The following is a 17404-nucleotide window of genomic DNA, read 5'->3' on the forward strand; positions in this document are numbered from 1 at the left end:
TCCAGTACAACACACTGTCACTCCCTAGATGGCAAACGTGTGAAATATCTTTGAAAAAATGTTAACGACACAAATCTTGTCTGTAGTTCCTGGCACAGAATATTTGCAGGTGGGAGTCCACGGGCAAAAATGTACTAATTTGGGCGTCCTTGACATGGAAATGTTTGAGAACCACTATTGATACACAAAGGCAGTGGCACTGTGTGGCATCAAAAGAGGTTCCGCTATGATTAGAAGCAGTGTAGAGTTAGGTTGCAGCGTCACATGTTAAGGAAAGAGGGACAACCGGTGTGTTTTTTTTTTATTGGGTTTTCCACAGAAGCATGCTTTATTAAAGGAGTAGTTCACCTCCAAGATGACTTGTTTTGTATTGATTGCTCATGCCATGGAGACTTGTGTTCAATAATATTCATTGTTTTTTTTTTCTTCGCATTCCTAATACAAAACATTGATCATTTTCTGTCTTAGGAATTCAACAAAAAACAATATATGTTATTGAACTCAAGTCTCCATACATGGCGTGAGTAATCAATGAACTACTCCTTTAAAGTGTGTACTCTACAAAAACAGAATAGCTTCATCCAATATATATAGTAAGGGAAAGTTAGCCTATTGCTACATCAATCTTGGAACTAAATCTAAATCACTAGCTTTCTTCACAAATGTGTTCATAAAGGTGTCTACTATCACCTCTGAACTTTGTCAAACCCAACTCCCTTGACATACTTTGTGGGAGCCAATCAAAGTTATTGGGTATCCCGAGGGCCTGGGATTAAAGGGGGAAAAATAAAAAATGGCCAATATGAACGTATGAGGTGTGTAATTTGGGTATTCTTGGGCTGCTGAATCCATTCCAACCATTAGTTTTCAGTTAAAATGACTCCTTGGCCATAAAATAGGACACACCTACTTTTGTGTGTCCATGAGACTATAATATATAATATTGGCAATAAAAAAAAGGTTGGAGTAGGGTTTGAATTCATGAAAACTATTCAAGATCAGGTGGGTAATCACACATCATGACACACATGATATCATGATAAATCTGACAAGGAACACTCAAACACAGGGTTTAAAACATAGGGACTAACAGGACACAGGTGAACTCGAATGACATGATTGGCTAAGCCTTAGCCAATTAGGCCTTTTTTATGGCCAATGAGTCATGTTTACTGATAACTAATGGTTGGAATGGATTCAGCAGCCCAAAAATACCCTAATTACACACTTCATACGTTCATATTGGCCATTTTTAATTTTTTCCCCTTTAATCCCAGGCCCTGGGTATCCCGATACCCCCAACTTTGATTGGCTCCCACAAAGTATGTCAAGGGAGTTGGGTTTGACAAAGTTCAGAGGTGATAGTAGACACCTTTATGGACATATTTGTGAAGAAAGCTAGTGATTTAGATTTAGTTCCCAGATTGATGTAGGTAGCAATAGGCTAACTTTCCCTTACTAATAGCTAGTATCAGTGCTACAACATGAATTCAGCACCATGGACAGAGTCACAGCTGTCACAACATGAATTCAGCACGAGTCACAGCTAGCTAGCTAGACATTACATGGATTCCTTTTTTGAGTTGGCAAGAAAGGTTTATTAGAACAGCATATGTTCCAACAACAGCATATGTTCCATCAATGTGCCAGCAATTTCACTTTCACTTTCAATTTCCTTCCCTTTCCTTTCCTTTCCTTGCCGTCTTCCTCTCCTTGTTAAAAGTTTCCAGTATGAAGGTAAAAGGCTGCATAAGCATCTTTGGAAACTGCAGCGGATGCTGTGTACCGCCAGAGAGAGAGAGAAAGAGAGAGGGGGGGGGGGGGAGAGAGAGAGAGAGAGAGAGAGAGAGAGAGAGAGAGAGAGAGAGAGAGAGAGTTGTGAGTGGAATTTTAACCACAGTGGCGGCAGCCACGCAACATTACACACAGCAGTCAGTGGTGAAAAGTAACTGAGCACTTTTACTCATGTACTGTAGCTACTTATAGGTAGGGTACGTGGTATATTTTTGGTGTAAACAAAAGGTTTTATTCCTTCTTTGTATATATATTTTTTTATTTCTAATTTTTAAGGTTAATATATTCTGAAAGTATTCATAGTAGCTGGGGAGCCACAGGAGGACCTGTGATGTCATAACATACTTTTTATTTTCGTTTTTTCTATTAATTTGGTCATTAAGGTACAGAGAATGAGAGGCCTGCTCTGCCGGAAACAAAAAAAAAGGTTATGTCCATTTGTATATTCACTGTCCCATTGACTCCACTATACAGGAAAAGAATACAAAAAAAAGGTAGCATGTGAAGGGTCAAACTAGGGGTTCTTCATGATTCTGAATCCATTGCAATCATTTGTTTTGCATGAAAAACATTCCTATCAGAATATAGGGATATATCTATCACTTATTTTAACCAAATAGAATCACTTGGTAAATAAATGTACAGTAAGGTTTTTGAGGTACTTTGACTTTACTTGAGTATTTCAATTGTTAACTAAATCTCAGAGGCGAATATTATACTTGTTATTCCATTGGAATACTCTTTAGTTACTATTTACTTTGTAGGATCATTATTACAAAACGTACGGTAACCACTTAAACCCTATTTTATACTTCAGATATCTTAAAGTATTTCTAAGAAGCAGCTCCTAACCTATATACGATGAATGAACAACACAATGCCTCAAATTTGAACATTTTTGGAAATACAGTAATGAATTGATAGTATATATAAAAAAGGAAATGCTTTTGAATACCTAAGTATATTTACTAGAGTATATAACGTTGTCCACATTATGGATCCCAAGTCTTGGGTTTGAGATTCCGTGGAGCAGCAGCAGCAGAATGGATCCCAGGGGATCAAGTCTTTGACTTGACCTCCAATAAGCCATCTATAGGCCAGCTAATTGATCAGGACATAATATATGCACATTCCCCTGGATGTACTGTTACTGACTGCAAATCCACTAGCGGAAAGTAACTCACTGTTATCATTTATTTTTTCAACGTAACAAAAAATAGACCAACGAACCAGAATAAATACTTTTTTTTTTGCATTTAGCAGACCAATCCAGAGCGAGTTACAGTAAGCCAGGGAGACAGGAGGTATTACATCAAATGCATATAAATAGTAGGACCATAGGTGAACCAAGACCATCTGTCCAAATAGTATAACACAGGGATCTTCAACGTTTTAAGGCCAAGGACCTTCTCATAGATTCCATAATAGTTTCATTGTTTGACAGCACATCGTCAGTGTATTTTGGATTCATGTCAATGTGTGTTTTCAGATTTATTTAACCACTTGAACCGTCAATACTTAATAAACTTGACCTTTCGGAAAATAGCCAATGCAGCCTTGCAGCGCCAGGCATTGTGAGCTTGTAGATCTGCTATTTTTTGGCTAAAGTTCTCACAATATGGATGCTAGTGTTCAAGTGGTTCATAATATAAAAAGGTTCAAAACAAATTTGGAGTACCCCCTGTAGTAACTCTGAGGACCCCCTAGGGGTCCCGGACCCCCTGTCGAAGACCCTTGGTATAATATAAAATGAAAATAGATAATCTGTGCATTGAAACCTAACTATAGGATGCCTGGTCAACAAATGAACCTGGCATAATGTTTACGTAACAAGCAATCTAAATAACATGTTAACCTTTGCACAAGACTGCAAGGTCGTCAAGGCTGGGGCAAGTGCTACAGGCTAGCGGCAGTATGCACAACACGGCGCCTTTTGAGTTGGGACAGGTCATTTGATGCTCCTGCTGATTGTATGTGAGTCAAAAGTACAGGGGCGGCAGTGGAACACGGAGGGTTCCCAGTTCGATCCCGGGCTCCCCCAGAGTTAGTGTCGAAGAGTCCTTGAGCAAGACTCTGAACCCCTAGTTGCTCCCGGTGAGCAGGTTGGTGCCTTGCATGGTTTCCTCTGCCATCGGTGTATGAATGTGTGTGAATGGGTGAATGTAATGCACAATCTATGTAAAGCGCCTTGGATAAATGCGCTATATAAATGCACCATTTACCATTTTACCATTTACAATAGAAATCAAATATCTATCAATGCTAGTGAAGACGACAGACGTACAAGCTTAGCCTGGAATCAGACGAATCCGCCGGTGCAAAATAAATTGGCGGATCTGGCTCCGCTCAAATTGGCTCAATTGTGAATCCAGTTCCTCACCCTGAAGAGTTGGGTGACCAATCAGGGCACAGTATTGGTCTGGACTTTTTTTATTTTTTTTTATTTTTACCCGTGGAGAAAAAAAAACAAAAAAATGTCCATATAGAATTACCAGACTCATATCCACACAGTGATATAGTAAAGTCTGGCTCACAACGCAATGCATCACAACGTGCTGTTAGCTTGTAGATCTGATATTTGAACCCCCCCCCTGGACATGCAGAGTCAAAAGTACAATAATTTGTCTTTGACAATAATCAAGTTCAAAGTAAAGATAACCATTTTTTAAAAATAAATCAAAATTACCTAAGTACCAGTAATCAAGTAAATGTACTTATGTCCACCGTCCACCACTGCTGACAGATAGGCCACGCCCACTGCTGACAGACAGGCCCCGCCCCCAGCAGAGCTGGTTGTCACCCCAAGGACCTTGAGGTTTTTTTTCCTCCTCCCCACATTGTTCTGTCACCCATAATGATCTGCTGTGTTGTTGTTATTCTACACCCGTCCTACTGCCTGCCTCACACCTCACTCTGAAGACATCAATACCCTCGCTGTCCCACAGGAAACTCCTATGTCGCTGTCCCACAGGAAACTCCTATGTCGCTGTCCCACAGGAAACTCCTATGTGGCTGCCGCTGTCCGCAAGAAACCTCTTATCTCCCAGATTCTAACCTTTTGTCTCTGCCGGGAGAGTATGTTTTCGCCTCTGTCCGTCTGTGTGTCTGTGGGTCCGTCCGTCCTGTGTGTCCGGTTTCTGCGTGACAGCAATAATATACAAGAGAGCTTAATGTGGGATTTATTGGACAGAGTGGTGAATTCAGGCATTGTTGCCATGTCTGCTTATTGTAAGCGACTTAGGCCTTGTTTTTTATGTAAAGTTGCTTGAAAATATTGATAGTTTTGTTTTTGCGGGTTGCAGGCCAAATGGCTAAAATAATTAATCATGATTGAATGAGTTAACTTGGACAATCCTAATATATATATATATATATATATATATATATATATATATATATATATATATATATATTTATTGTGTGTGTGTGTGTGTGTGTGTGTGTGTGTGTGTGTGTGCTATATATATATATATATATATATATATATATATATATATATATATATATATATATATATATACACATACTGCATCCATCCAATCCATGTCTGCATTCTGTGTACACGTTCTTTTCTGAATACATGAATAAATTACCATGGCAGGCGCGGCCATGGAGAATACTAATTGGTGATTGGCCGGAGGGCGTGCATGTACACACTGCATTTCAGATAAGCAACACACCTTTGATGTAGCAGCCTCTCATCACCTTTCTGAACCAATGTGCCTCATAAAAATAGTACAGTGTTAATGTAGGCAGTGGTGGACAAAGTACTCAACCCTTTTCAACTCAAATTTGATTTAGCTATTTTTATTTTGATGCAGGGGCGTCACAAGGGGTAAGAAAGTGGGACTGAGTTACCAGGGCCCAAGTTGGAGGGGCCCTAGTAACTTTTAGCTATTGAAAAATAGCAGATATACAAGCTCACAGCGCGGCACCGAGTGCCGCGCTGCGAGCTTGTAGATCTGCTATTTTTGAAAAGTCGTGAAAATGTGCGCAAATCTTTGAATATGTGTATTTTTTTAAGTGAACATTTGTAACTCAAATTTTGCTTCTGGGGGGTCCCTGGAACTAAATATTTTGAGATGGGGGGGTCCTTCACATGAAAAAGTTTGAGCATCACTGACATGGAAACATAGGTTTCTTGGCACACATTTTCCCGATTTTTCAAAAATAGCAGATCTACAGCTGTTATATGAGATACTTAAATGGTTTCCTGTGGAAATAAGCTTAGTCTTTTCATGGATCTCCTTTTAGTAGACCTTGTACCAGTGAACTGTACCGTCATGAAACTGTACCTTTTCCTATGCAAACTTCTAATAAAGTCTTCAATCAAAAAAATCAATCAAAGATTGTATATCTGCTATTTTTCAATAGTTAAAACATTCATGGGGGGCCCACAGTGAATCCTTGTACCCAGGACCCAGAATTTGGTGTGACGCCCCTGTTTTGATGTACCGATGTGTCGTTTCAAGTCTTTACTGCAAATGTTCTGCAAATGCATTTTTCCACAGGTTTCTTTCCCTGTTTTGCCTTTTCAAATTTTTATGGAGAATGAAGCATATTTTTTGCAGAAATCCACAAATGTCAAGAAACCACTCCATTCCCATTGAAAAGCAGAATCCACCTTCAGATTTAAACTTCGAAGTCAGAGAAGGTCGTGAAAATATAAAAAAAATAGCTGATCTACAAGCTCAGAGCTCTGCCAATCCACTGGAAATCTATGGTCTTGCCAATGGCAGGTCGTGTGAAGTTTTGAAATGGCACAACTGTAGTAGTAATAGTCACATTTTAGCCATCTGAAATGATTGTCTAGTTTTAGTTAGTAGACTAAATATATTTTACTCAACTAAATCTAAAAGTTGATTTAGTTGTAAAGTGTGCGTTGGTAATAAGCACTCTGTGCCACGCTGTATCTGCTATTTTTCAATAGCTAAAGTATAAAATAATTAAGGCCCCTCCACCTTGGGCCCCCCCCTGGTAACTCAGTCCCACTTTTCCCACCCTTGTGACGCCCCTGGCCACGCAGGCCTTCATACTGCTGAGACATCTCAGCGGTCCAAGCCACTTCAACCTCTCTTAAAGTGCCGCCACCAGTCAGTCGGTCTCTCTTGCCCATTGGCATGGTGGGACAGAGTGACCTCATAGATGGACGTCAGCCACACGAGACGGGGCAGCGGTCCAGACTGGAAGCAGCACATGCCTCAGCCTCCTGGGGAGAGCAGGCTTGTAGACAGGAAGTTACAGTAGCAGAGAGACAGTAGGAGAGGGAAAGAGGCCATCATAACAAGGTTAGCTCTTTAACTAATTTGAGAATACTCGTGAAAAATACTCGAGTATTTAGAGTGCCGATCCCGAGTATACTCGCGAAAAGTACTGTATATAGAGTAACGCTGGCGTTCTTACCCTAGGGTCCGTTGGAAACGGTTGGCACGATTGGACTCGCCGATTCATCATCATCACGGATGCACGTGCACAAAATAGTAATCCCTTAACATGGAGGCCGACGGCCGATCTCATCTTTAATGTCCATTATCTCCAAACAACACTTTTAAAGCCAAGGATGGCATTAGATTCTCGCTAAAAAAACACATGTTGAAAGGCAACGGTCGGCCATTACACAACCGCATGTTGTTGACGATCGCTTCCGGTGAATGACGTCATGACGTCAAACCGGAAGTGTTTACGCAATGGCCTTCTGGCCTTCAAAATAAGAGAACGGTCGCGGATGAAGGCTGCGAGAGGCACGCTGGACATTTTAACCCATTAATTTCTGGAGCACTAAATGGGTTAAAGGACAACTTTGTTTTTTTACAACAAGGGTTCATATTTTAGATTGTAATTAAAGAAAAGAAAAGATTAGTGTTAACATGTTTTCATTTACTGCTTTCAATGGTTTTATCGAGTTTAGCGATTTAGATTTCAGTGCGTGGGGGCATGCGTACAAGTAAATATGTATTTTTAGACACAATAAGCCAGCAATTTCTTTATTACTATTTACAGTAACACTACTAGCTCCCATAAGTCACATCTGCCCAAGAAATATTGTGGTGCATCTTGGGAATGGGCATGCGTACATATTTAGCCACCTGTAAGCATGCCCCCACCCACTGAAATCAAAATCATTAAACTCGCTAAAACGATAGAAAGAAGTAAATGAAAACATTTTAACACTCATCTTTTCTTTTCTCTGATTACAATCTAAAATATGAACCCTTGTTGTAAAAAACAAAGTTGTCCTTTAACTGCCAGAGTTAACTCTTTTAACTGCCCGACCGCAACGACTCGATGACACACTGTACTGTGGCAGGACTGATACATCACCTTTATGTGTGTGTGTGTGTGTGTGTGTGTGTGTGTGTGTGTGTGTGTGTGTGTGTGTGTGTGTGTGTGTGTGTGTGTGTGTGTGTGTGTGCGCGCGCGCGCGCGCGCGTGTGCATGCGTGGCTGGCTGGCTGGCTGTGAGAAGTAGACTTTGTGAAGTATGTGTACCTTATACTCGGCTGTTTCCTTGACTTTGACTTTTAGTCAACTATACTTTAGAGAAAATCCATACTGTCTCCTCTCCTGGCTGTAGAAGTCACAGTTATTCTGCAGAAATAATAATCAGATGACAGTTTGTACTGGGCTGAGATGGGGGGGGAGGGGGGAGGATTTATTTGCAGCAGTAGAAAGTAGTTACATAGAGCTTAAAGTAGCTCTAACTTTTTTAAATGAAAAAGAAGGAAAAAAAGTCCAATATGTATGGTACAGCACATGTATAAAGTGAGTGGCAATCGAGTGAGTTTAACGTTGTTTAACATCGTTTAGTGCAATCAGATAACTTTTCTGTTTGGATGTATGGGCGGTCAAGACCAGAAAGTATTTTTAGTACTTTTTTTGTCACTCAGTAGGTGTTCTCGCATAACTTCCGGGTATGATGATGATGTCATGCACACACCCTCTATATAACTCATACAAGTGAGGTGGTTGTATTTGGTTTCCCTGCTCTTCTATTGAGACATTTTAGATTCGGTGTCATGAAACATGATGACCTTAATTTTCTCATACATTTAATTTATTTGATGTTTTAGTCATCTGTCTAGTCTAGTTTTAGTTGACTAAATTTGGTAGACAGTGTGAATTCCTATTGGCTCAGAGGAGTAGAGAGGTAGACAATAGACACAGTGACTGTTCCCATTGGCTCAGAGGAGTAGACAAGTAGACACAGAGACTGTTCCCATTGGCTCAGAGGAGTAGACATGTTCCCATTGGCTCAGAGGAGTAGACAGGTAGACACAGTGACTGTTCGCATTGGCTCTTAACGAGAGCAGACGTTACCCAACCTGTGAGGACCAGCTCAGCACTGTGGCTGCCAAGGATGGAGGTTATTTTTATCCAATAGAAAACCTTGTATCTCCATAATGTGACCGAGTCTGGTGCTTTGTGCCACAACGGGGCATTCGTCATTTTTAACCATTGGTCATGATTAATAAATTACAGAATATAAGCTTTCATAATGTTTCATTTGTTGAAATTGGAAAATATTTGAAGAAGTTATGAACATTTGAAACTTGCTGGACCAGAAACTCTAAAGCTGAGAAAATGCCTTCTGAACAATCAACAGATTTTTAACACCTCTGGGGACCAGAAATGGGTGTGACAATGGGTAGCGCAAATCCACGCCCCTGCTCGATCGCACTATACATGAGCCCAATGAAAAGTAAATGGTAAAAAAATGGTAAATGGTGCATTTATATAGCGTCTTTATCCAAGGCGCTTTACATAGATTGTGCATTACTTTCACCCATTCACACACACATTCATACACCGATGGCAGAGGAAACCATGCAAGGCACCAACCTGCTCACCGGGAGCAACTAGGGGTTCAGTGTCTTGCTTCGCGCATTAATAACGGTTTCTCTACCTCAGGGGTAAAAAAAATAAAAAATGCTTGTGACTAAAATAGATGCGTTGGATTCAGTGGAACACCCATTATTTTATTTTTTGTCCTTCCTCCCACATTTCCGGTAAAGTGAAAAACGTGGTGTGGGAGACTGAATCACGGACCCCCCACTCAGCCAGCCCTGGCTCTCACACACACACACACACACACACACACACACACACACACACACACACACACACACACACACACACACACACACACACACACACACACACACACACACACACACACACACACACACACACACACACACACACCCCGGCTCTGAATCACCTACACTTGTCTGTACATACTGTAATCGTTGGCAGAAACCTCTTATCTCCATAATATGATAACTTTTGTGTTTTTTTTTCTTTTCTTTTCTTCGTAAATCAACGCCCTCCTTGATCATACTAAAGCGTCAAACAAAAGCATCAAAAGCATCAGATCCACAAGCTCGAAATGCAACGCGAAGCGAGGCACTTGGAGCTTGTAGATCTGCTGCTTTTGATTTGATTTACAGTATGTTTCATTTGAATCCTGAAATGGAAAGGTTTTGGACATACAAGGTTTCCACTCGACAGACGCGATATGCTCTCTCTCTCTCTCTCCCTCTCCCTCTCTCTCTCTCTCACGCTGACCTCCGTATGTCCGCTTTCCTCTGATCTCACTCTCGTGAGAGAGAGAGAGAGAGAGAGAGAGAGAGAGAGAGAGAGAGAGAGAGAGAGAGAGAGAGAGAGAGAGAGAGAGAGAGAGAGAGAGAGAGAGAGAGAGAGAGAGAGAGAGAGAGAGATCGAGCATGCATGCGTGCGTGTGTGCGTGAAAGGGCACCCATGTGTTTTATATACTCAACACATGGGCGCCCTTTGACGCAGACGAGTGCACAATAATCAGACACACACACACACACACACACACACACACACACACACACACACACACACACACACACACACACACACACACACACACACACACACACACACACACACACACACACACACACACACACACACACACACACACACACACACACACGCATGTGCGTGCATATGACAGACGGGAGGCTGGTTATGGCACCTTGCATGAGTCACGCGAACGTGAGCCGGCTGGCCGATCACATTGTGTAACTATTGGTGGACCAGTAACTGAATACATTCATCTATTAGATCAGGGGTCTTCAACGTTTTCAGTCCAAGGATCCCTTAGCTGAGAGAGAGACGAATCAGGGACCCCCACAACCTTTTCATGAATTCCATATAGTTTCATTGTTTGACAGCATTGTGCTGTCAAACAGTGTATTTTGGATTCACGTCAATTTGTGTTTTCAGATATTTAACCACTTGAACCGTCAATACTTAATAAACTTGACCTTTCACTCTGTACTTAGTCTGCTCTTTTTCCCCTCTACACCAAACCAAACCTCTTTGCTGAAAATAGCCAATCTACAAGCTCACAACAAATAAAGTGAGCTTTGTAGATGGGCTTGTAGATCTTGTAGATCTGCTATTTTTGGCCAAAGTTCTCAGAATATATAATATAAGTGGTTAATATAAATAAGGAGAAAAAAAGTTTCTATCACACAAATATTCGGAGGACCCCCTGTAGTAACTCTGAGGACCCCCTAGGGGTCCCGGACCCCCTGTTGAAGACCCCTGATGTATACAAATTAGATCACATTGTGTAACTATTGGTGGACCAGTAACTGAATACTGTACATTCATCTACATAGGCTGGGACAGTTACTGTACACAGGTGTCACAAACCGGACTTAATAATCAAAATTGACCCAAATTCTGGTCATATGAAAATATACTGTATATAAAATATTAACAGATTATGAATGTGATAATTATATATGATTGTTCCTTGTACAATATTTTATAATAACACCTAATGAAGAAAGAAAGAAAACAACCTTACAGAATAGCACTCCAACTCTATTTATCGACATGACGTCACATCTATCATTCATTTACCGATTATCTGTTCGTCCACCGTCTGACCGTCTGTCTGCATGCTGACATCACTGATACTAAAACAGTGTCGCCACCATGGTGACTGTGGTGGAATTCAGATCAATCAATAATGATGAGAAAATGAGGAGACAAGACAATTATTATATTAGGTGGAGGTGTGGTCAAGTTTATGTAACATGATATCATGGACAGAAGTACAGTTATCACTCTGGGCAGTGGTTAAGTAGTTCTGCCCAGAAGAATGGTCAGACACTAGAGTTATACTGTGAGAGCTTCAAGGCCTCTGGAACATGGACGTGCTGGCCATTGGGAAAAGCGGGACAACTCCCGAACGGCCGTTTCTATTCCTGTCGGTCCAGGCCTTCGTTCCATTTTGGGGGCTGGGCGGCCAACAAAGTAAATCGTCACTGTCGGGCAGAAACCTCCATTCAGAGTTTGTGGAATAGTCGTCTGGCTAAGCGAGACTAACAAACAGAACTTGTCTTACATAGCATAACTTTAACCGTCCACACATATCTGCTCCATGTTCCCCGCCACAGGACTACACCATCACCATGTACTTCCAGCAGTCGTGGCGGGACAAGCGTCTCTCCTACACGGGCATCCCCCTCAACCTGACGCTGGACAACCGCGTGGCCGACTCGCTGTGGGTGCCCGACACCTACTTCATCAACGACAAGAAGTCCTTCGTCCACGGCGTCACCGTCAAGAACCGCATGATCCGCCTGCACCCCGACGGCACCGTGCTCTACGGCCTCAGGTGAGACTTACTGACACCTATTGGCAGGTGAGACTTACTGATACCTAGTGGCAGGTGAGGGTTACTGACTGTCACCTACTGGCAGGTGAGGGTTACTGCCACCCCCTCTCAGCTGAGACTTAAGGCTTTATCATAGTCCGAGGTGAAGAGCTATCACCTCAACTTTTAGGTGATAAGCTATCACCTCAAAATGTGTGATAACAAGTGGAGGCCATCATAGTCACGGTGAAGTCCTATCACTGTGACAATGATGCCTCTGTGCTTCTGAAACCAGGAGGCACACTGATTGGTCAAGATCGACCAATCAGTAAACGGGGTGATGGGGAGATGGTCTGAAGGTAAAAACAGAGGAGAGATGTCGGGGTTTGCGGCGATAGCCCTTCACCGTGGCGAATGACGTGATGTTGTAGTTTTCGGACTTTAAAAGACTACACCGCAGTGACAGCTTATCAGACTGTACTATGATAGGGCCATTACTGCCACCTACCGCCAGGTGAGGGTTACTGCCACCCCAGCTCAGACTTACTGGCACCTTCTGGCAGGTGAGGGTTACTACACCACCTCCTCAAGGGCTGTCCATGCTGTCTCTGACCACCAAACCTTTCATCGGAAAGTTCCGAATGTAATTCCGACTTAAGACTCACTACCAACTTTTCATCGGAACGTTACGACTTTAGTTCCGACTTAGTCTCACTACGACTTACAATACAAGATTTTAAATGATGCATTTATATTGCACTTTTATCCAAAGCGCTTTACATAGATTGTGCATTACATTCACCCATTCACACACACATTCATACACCGATGGCAGAGGAAACCATGCAAGGCACCAACCTGCTCATCGGGAGCAATTGAGGGTCAGAGTCTTGCTCAAGGACACTTCCACAGTAACTCTGGGGGAGCCCGGGATCGAACTGGGAACCTCCCGGTTCCCAAGTGGTCGCTCTACCTCCTGAGCCACTGCCACCCCAGGGCCACATATACCAAGTGATTATTTTAGGAACAATTATAGCAAACTAAAGCAGCACAATTAATGAATATAGCATCACAATCAATTAAACCAGTTTTGAAAGTTTATTTTGTATTTTTTTTTAGTGAAACATTTGGAATAATTTAGACAAATCTTCTCTTTCCTGGCACAAAGCCTTTTCTGACGGGGGTCCACGGTCAAATAAATATGTATATGGGGGTCCTTGACAGAACCACTGCTTTACGTTGAGAAAAGCAGTGGTTCTCTGCCGTTGACTTGGACAGCGGCCATTTTGCTTTTATGTCCCACCAGGGGTGACCTCAGTATTTTATTTATTTATTTAGTTGGCTGTCCCACTTGCTTGCATGCCTGGCAGGTGTGTGTGTGTGTGTGTGCGTGTGTGTGTGTGTGTGTGTGTGTGTGCGTGCGTGCGTGCGTGCGTGCGTGCGTGCGTGCGTGCGTGCGTGCGTGCGTGCGTACGTGTGTTTGCTAGGGCCCTTTGGCAGTATTTCCACAACACCACTGCCACTTACGTCATGTTCTGAATTCATAATGCATTACAGATAATTTAGAATGGAGCAGCTTATTTGGTGTTGGCTCATTCATATAGGTTGATGCTTTAATTATTCATTCATCGTTGAAAACCAACCTTGTTTTGAGCTTTTTTTTCACGCGTGCAGTACAAGGTGGACATGTGTGCATGCTTGCGTGCCGCAGCTTGCGTGATTGTTTTTCATTAAACTTGGATGATCAGCAGCAGGCGTCCCCACGAGGGATGATTGTACTTTCTGCATAGTACTGTGTTTATTTGTCTGTCAGTCATTGTTATATGAGTTAATAAAGGACCTCAGTGCAGGTTATATGAGTTAATAAAGGACCTCAGTACAATTGAAAAAAGCCAGATGCTTTCTTTTTATCCTTTTAGTCGACCTTGTACCACTGCCTGTTTGTCAAGGTCACCACGCTACAAAGGCAATGTTTGGCCAATCATAGAAAACCACACGCACCGGGGCCAACGTGATCGATTCCAGCCTGAGCCACAACTTTGTTCAACTATATGGCTAGACGCTTGCTTAACATACTCTTTTATCTGTCATTCAGATAACATTTATGTCAGATCATCAAAGCATTACTAACTAGAAAAAGGTGCTCCTCGGAGCACAGGTCTCCATCAGGTCAGGTTATTGCAGTCCAGCATGCTTCAACCAGGTCATGGGAAAGGGCTGCTCAACAACGGGATAAAATAAATGACTTGGCCATGCAGCCTTAGTAGAATGTAAACAGCTCATGCATGCTTTGGCTTCCTCATCCATCTCAAATAGCAGTAGTAGTAAGTAAGCCTTGCCAAGCCATGAGGCCCATTGGGCAGGAGCCCATCTCCTGATTCTGTCTTCTCAAATAGACTAACCCAAAAATAATGGAGCAACGTGGGTCTGCAGCAAGCTTTATTCATTTGCAAATTGCAGGGCTGATGTTCCAACCAGTTTTTTCCTCAGACTGAAGATGCGTCGATTCAAACTGGATATTAACACTTCGCCAGCCGAAATAGAATGGCTTGTTGGTAGATTAGCCGTGAAATTTCTATTATTATATTATGATCTGAACTGCATTCATTTTACAAGACCATCACTGCTATATCACGTGGTCTTCATCCCCCATAAACATCACACGATCCCCGTTGTATTCTCACCACAGTCACCAGCCAAATTCCTCCCTCTGCATTGGCTTAGAGTGGCAGTTTTGGCCGATGCATCTCCTCCCCGTTCACGTAAATGTTGTCTCAAATAATCCAAGTGTGACTCTACAGTAGATATGAACAGTTTCGCTAGCTTAGCCCCCAGCACTCCAGCTGTGCTAGCACTATGTCTAAACAGAAAACGGACGGGAGCAAGGAAGCTATTACAGGGAAAGGACCTGACATCACTTCTGCTTCATGTCAGAGGAGCCATGCGCTATCGATGAGCGGTGACTAGGGAAGGTTAGACGATCGCAGATTTTCGGATAAAAATCATTTATTTCGTTTTTAATTACATAGTATGGTAAAAGACGACGCGGCTGAGACATCCTTGCTCAGATGTCCGGTATATTACGGTTTTAATATTAAGTGGCTCCCCGTGGCTTGGAAAGGGTTAAAAAAAGGAGGCCCACAGTGAGTCTGTGTAGTTTGGCAGCTCCGGGTGCAGGAGCTGGACAATGACAACAGAAAAAGGGCAGTAAGCTAATCAAATTAGAAAGGATTGATGAAGATTTCCTTGTTACAATGAACAGCCAACTGATTTCCAAATGGATGTACGTGTACGGGGTCACATTAAAAAAACACAATTACTAGATCATGACATGCCATAGACAGAATGACAAAGCAACAAGCTGACACAGTGTCAAAATCAATCAAATCAAACTTTTACTTCAGCCATTTCCTGCTCATCCCTCTTCCGCGTCTCTAGGAAGGTGAATTAATTTGCTGTCTGTGGATTGGTCCTCGTTGGCAGCCACCTTGGACTGGCTTTGACCAAGATTTAATTGGTCGGGATTTCACAGTCAATCACAATGAATCCGGGATCGCGATTGGCCGCCCAAGCTCTCGACACTAAAGCCATCAATCACTCTGATAGGCCGTAAAAATAGTCACACCATGCAATAATACGTTGATATTAACAGCTATTATTCAGCGTAACATTTTTTATCTAATTTCAACTGCATACTTATAGGCCTACTGAATGTTATGAGCAGGGATGTGCAGATAATGTTAGAGAGGCAGGTGCTGACATAAAAAAAAAAAGGGGACTTTTGGTGAAAATATCGAAAATAGCCGACCTCCAAGCTCACAACGCGTCGCAGCACAACGCGTTGTGAGCTTGGAGGTCAGCTATTTTCGGTGCTTGATCCCACACTGAACTAAGCATTATCAAGTCAATACTAAAGATGTGGCGTAACGGTATGGATTTCTACACAGAGAGGGCAATTCTTTCAACATAAGATGCTGCATTCAAGTTCAGGAGAGTTTGGACAAGGCAATTCTCTTGAATGCTGCCTTCAGGTATGGCATGGACAGAGGGGGCATTTGCATTTCTTTCACCATAGTAAAAACTACATTCATGGTCTGGAGAGGACACTTTTTACAGAACAGTAAAAGGGCAGGGGCTCAAGCCCCCTGTGATGTCTATGTGTCTACGTGCCTGTTTATGAGCTTAAATCCAAATAGATGAAACATAAAAATACAATCTCTTACAATGGAGTGCAGTAATAATGAAAACGTGTCATGCTGTAAACGTGCATGTTTAGAATTGGAACAGCTGGAATCAATAATATATCATTAATTGGATATTGATGTGTTAAGTGGAGGCGGGGGAAAAGCGCCAGTTCCCTCACGTATGTATGCTGCGTCTGCGGGAAAACGGAGCGGGCCAAGAATAGAGCCCTGGGCGACACCTGTCAACATGGTACACAGGGGTTAAGTGGTTAATGCATTAAAAAAACATGATTGAAAATGTGAGTTGAAAAAAGAATAAAGTGTAGGGGAAGCCTTTGAAAGTCAGCAGGCTCCACTGTGGCTGCCTGGAGGGCTGGGTTAGGCTTTAATATGTTAAGACAGATTCAGCTAACAGCGGGATCTGTCAGCTGCACATGGGCCTTACACATGAAAGGGGAGGAGACAGACCGAGTATATCGATACATATCATTTTGGTCTTTGGGTCTTCATTACATTTTTTGGCAAACACAAATTTAATAATACATGGTACTGCAATGCATAGGTTCTGAAATGGACTCTTTTACAGGTCTGTAACTCTGAGATTGTACAAATGAAACCAAATGGACCCTTACAGGTCTGTAACTCTGAGAATGTACAAATGGAACGGGTCCATTTGGTTCCATTTTTACACTCTCACGGTATTGTAACTGTATGCATAGCAGACGTGAAGTCCACATACCAGTCTTATAGTGTGATAAAAAAAATTATAATCTTGAAAGGGTTCC

The 17404-nt window shown here is 42.2% G+C and overlaps 1 protein-coding gene across 2 annotated transcripts in view; it reads left to right on the forward strand.

Annotated features, from left to right (window-relative positions):
* gabrb1 (gamma-aminobutyric acid type A receptor subunit beta1) overlaps positions 1-17404 on the forward strand; it is a gene marked incomplete at its 3' end in the record, with an annotated part of 160889 nt that overhangs the window by 54664 nt on the left and 88821 nt on the right. For both annotated transcript variants that reach the window (XM_080750424.1, XM_080750425.1), the window contains one exon: positions 12236-12456. In XM_080750424.1, coding sequence (XP_080606550.1) covers positions 12236-12456 — 221 coding nt within the window. The remainder of the gene's footprint in view (positions 1-12235; positions 12457-17404) is intronic.

The sequence above is a fragment of the Nannobrachium achirus genome, assembly GCF_963921795.1.
Source record: "Nannobrachium achirus genome assembly, chromosome: 20".
NCBI classification, from domain to species: domain Eukaryota; kingdom Metazoa; phylum Chordata; class Actinopteri; order Myctophiformes; family Myctophidae; genus Nannobrachium; species Nannobrachium achirus.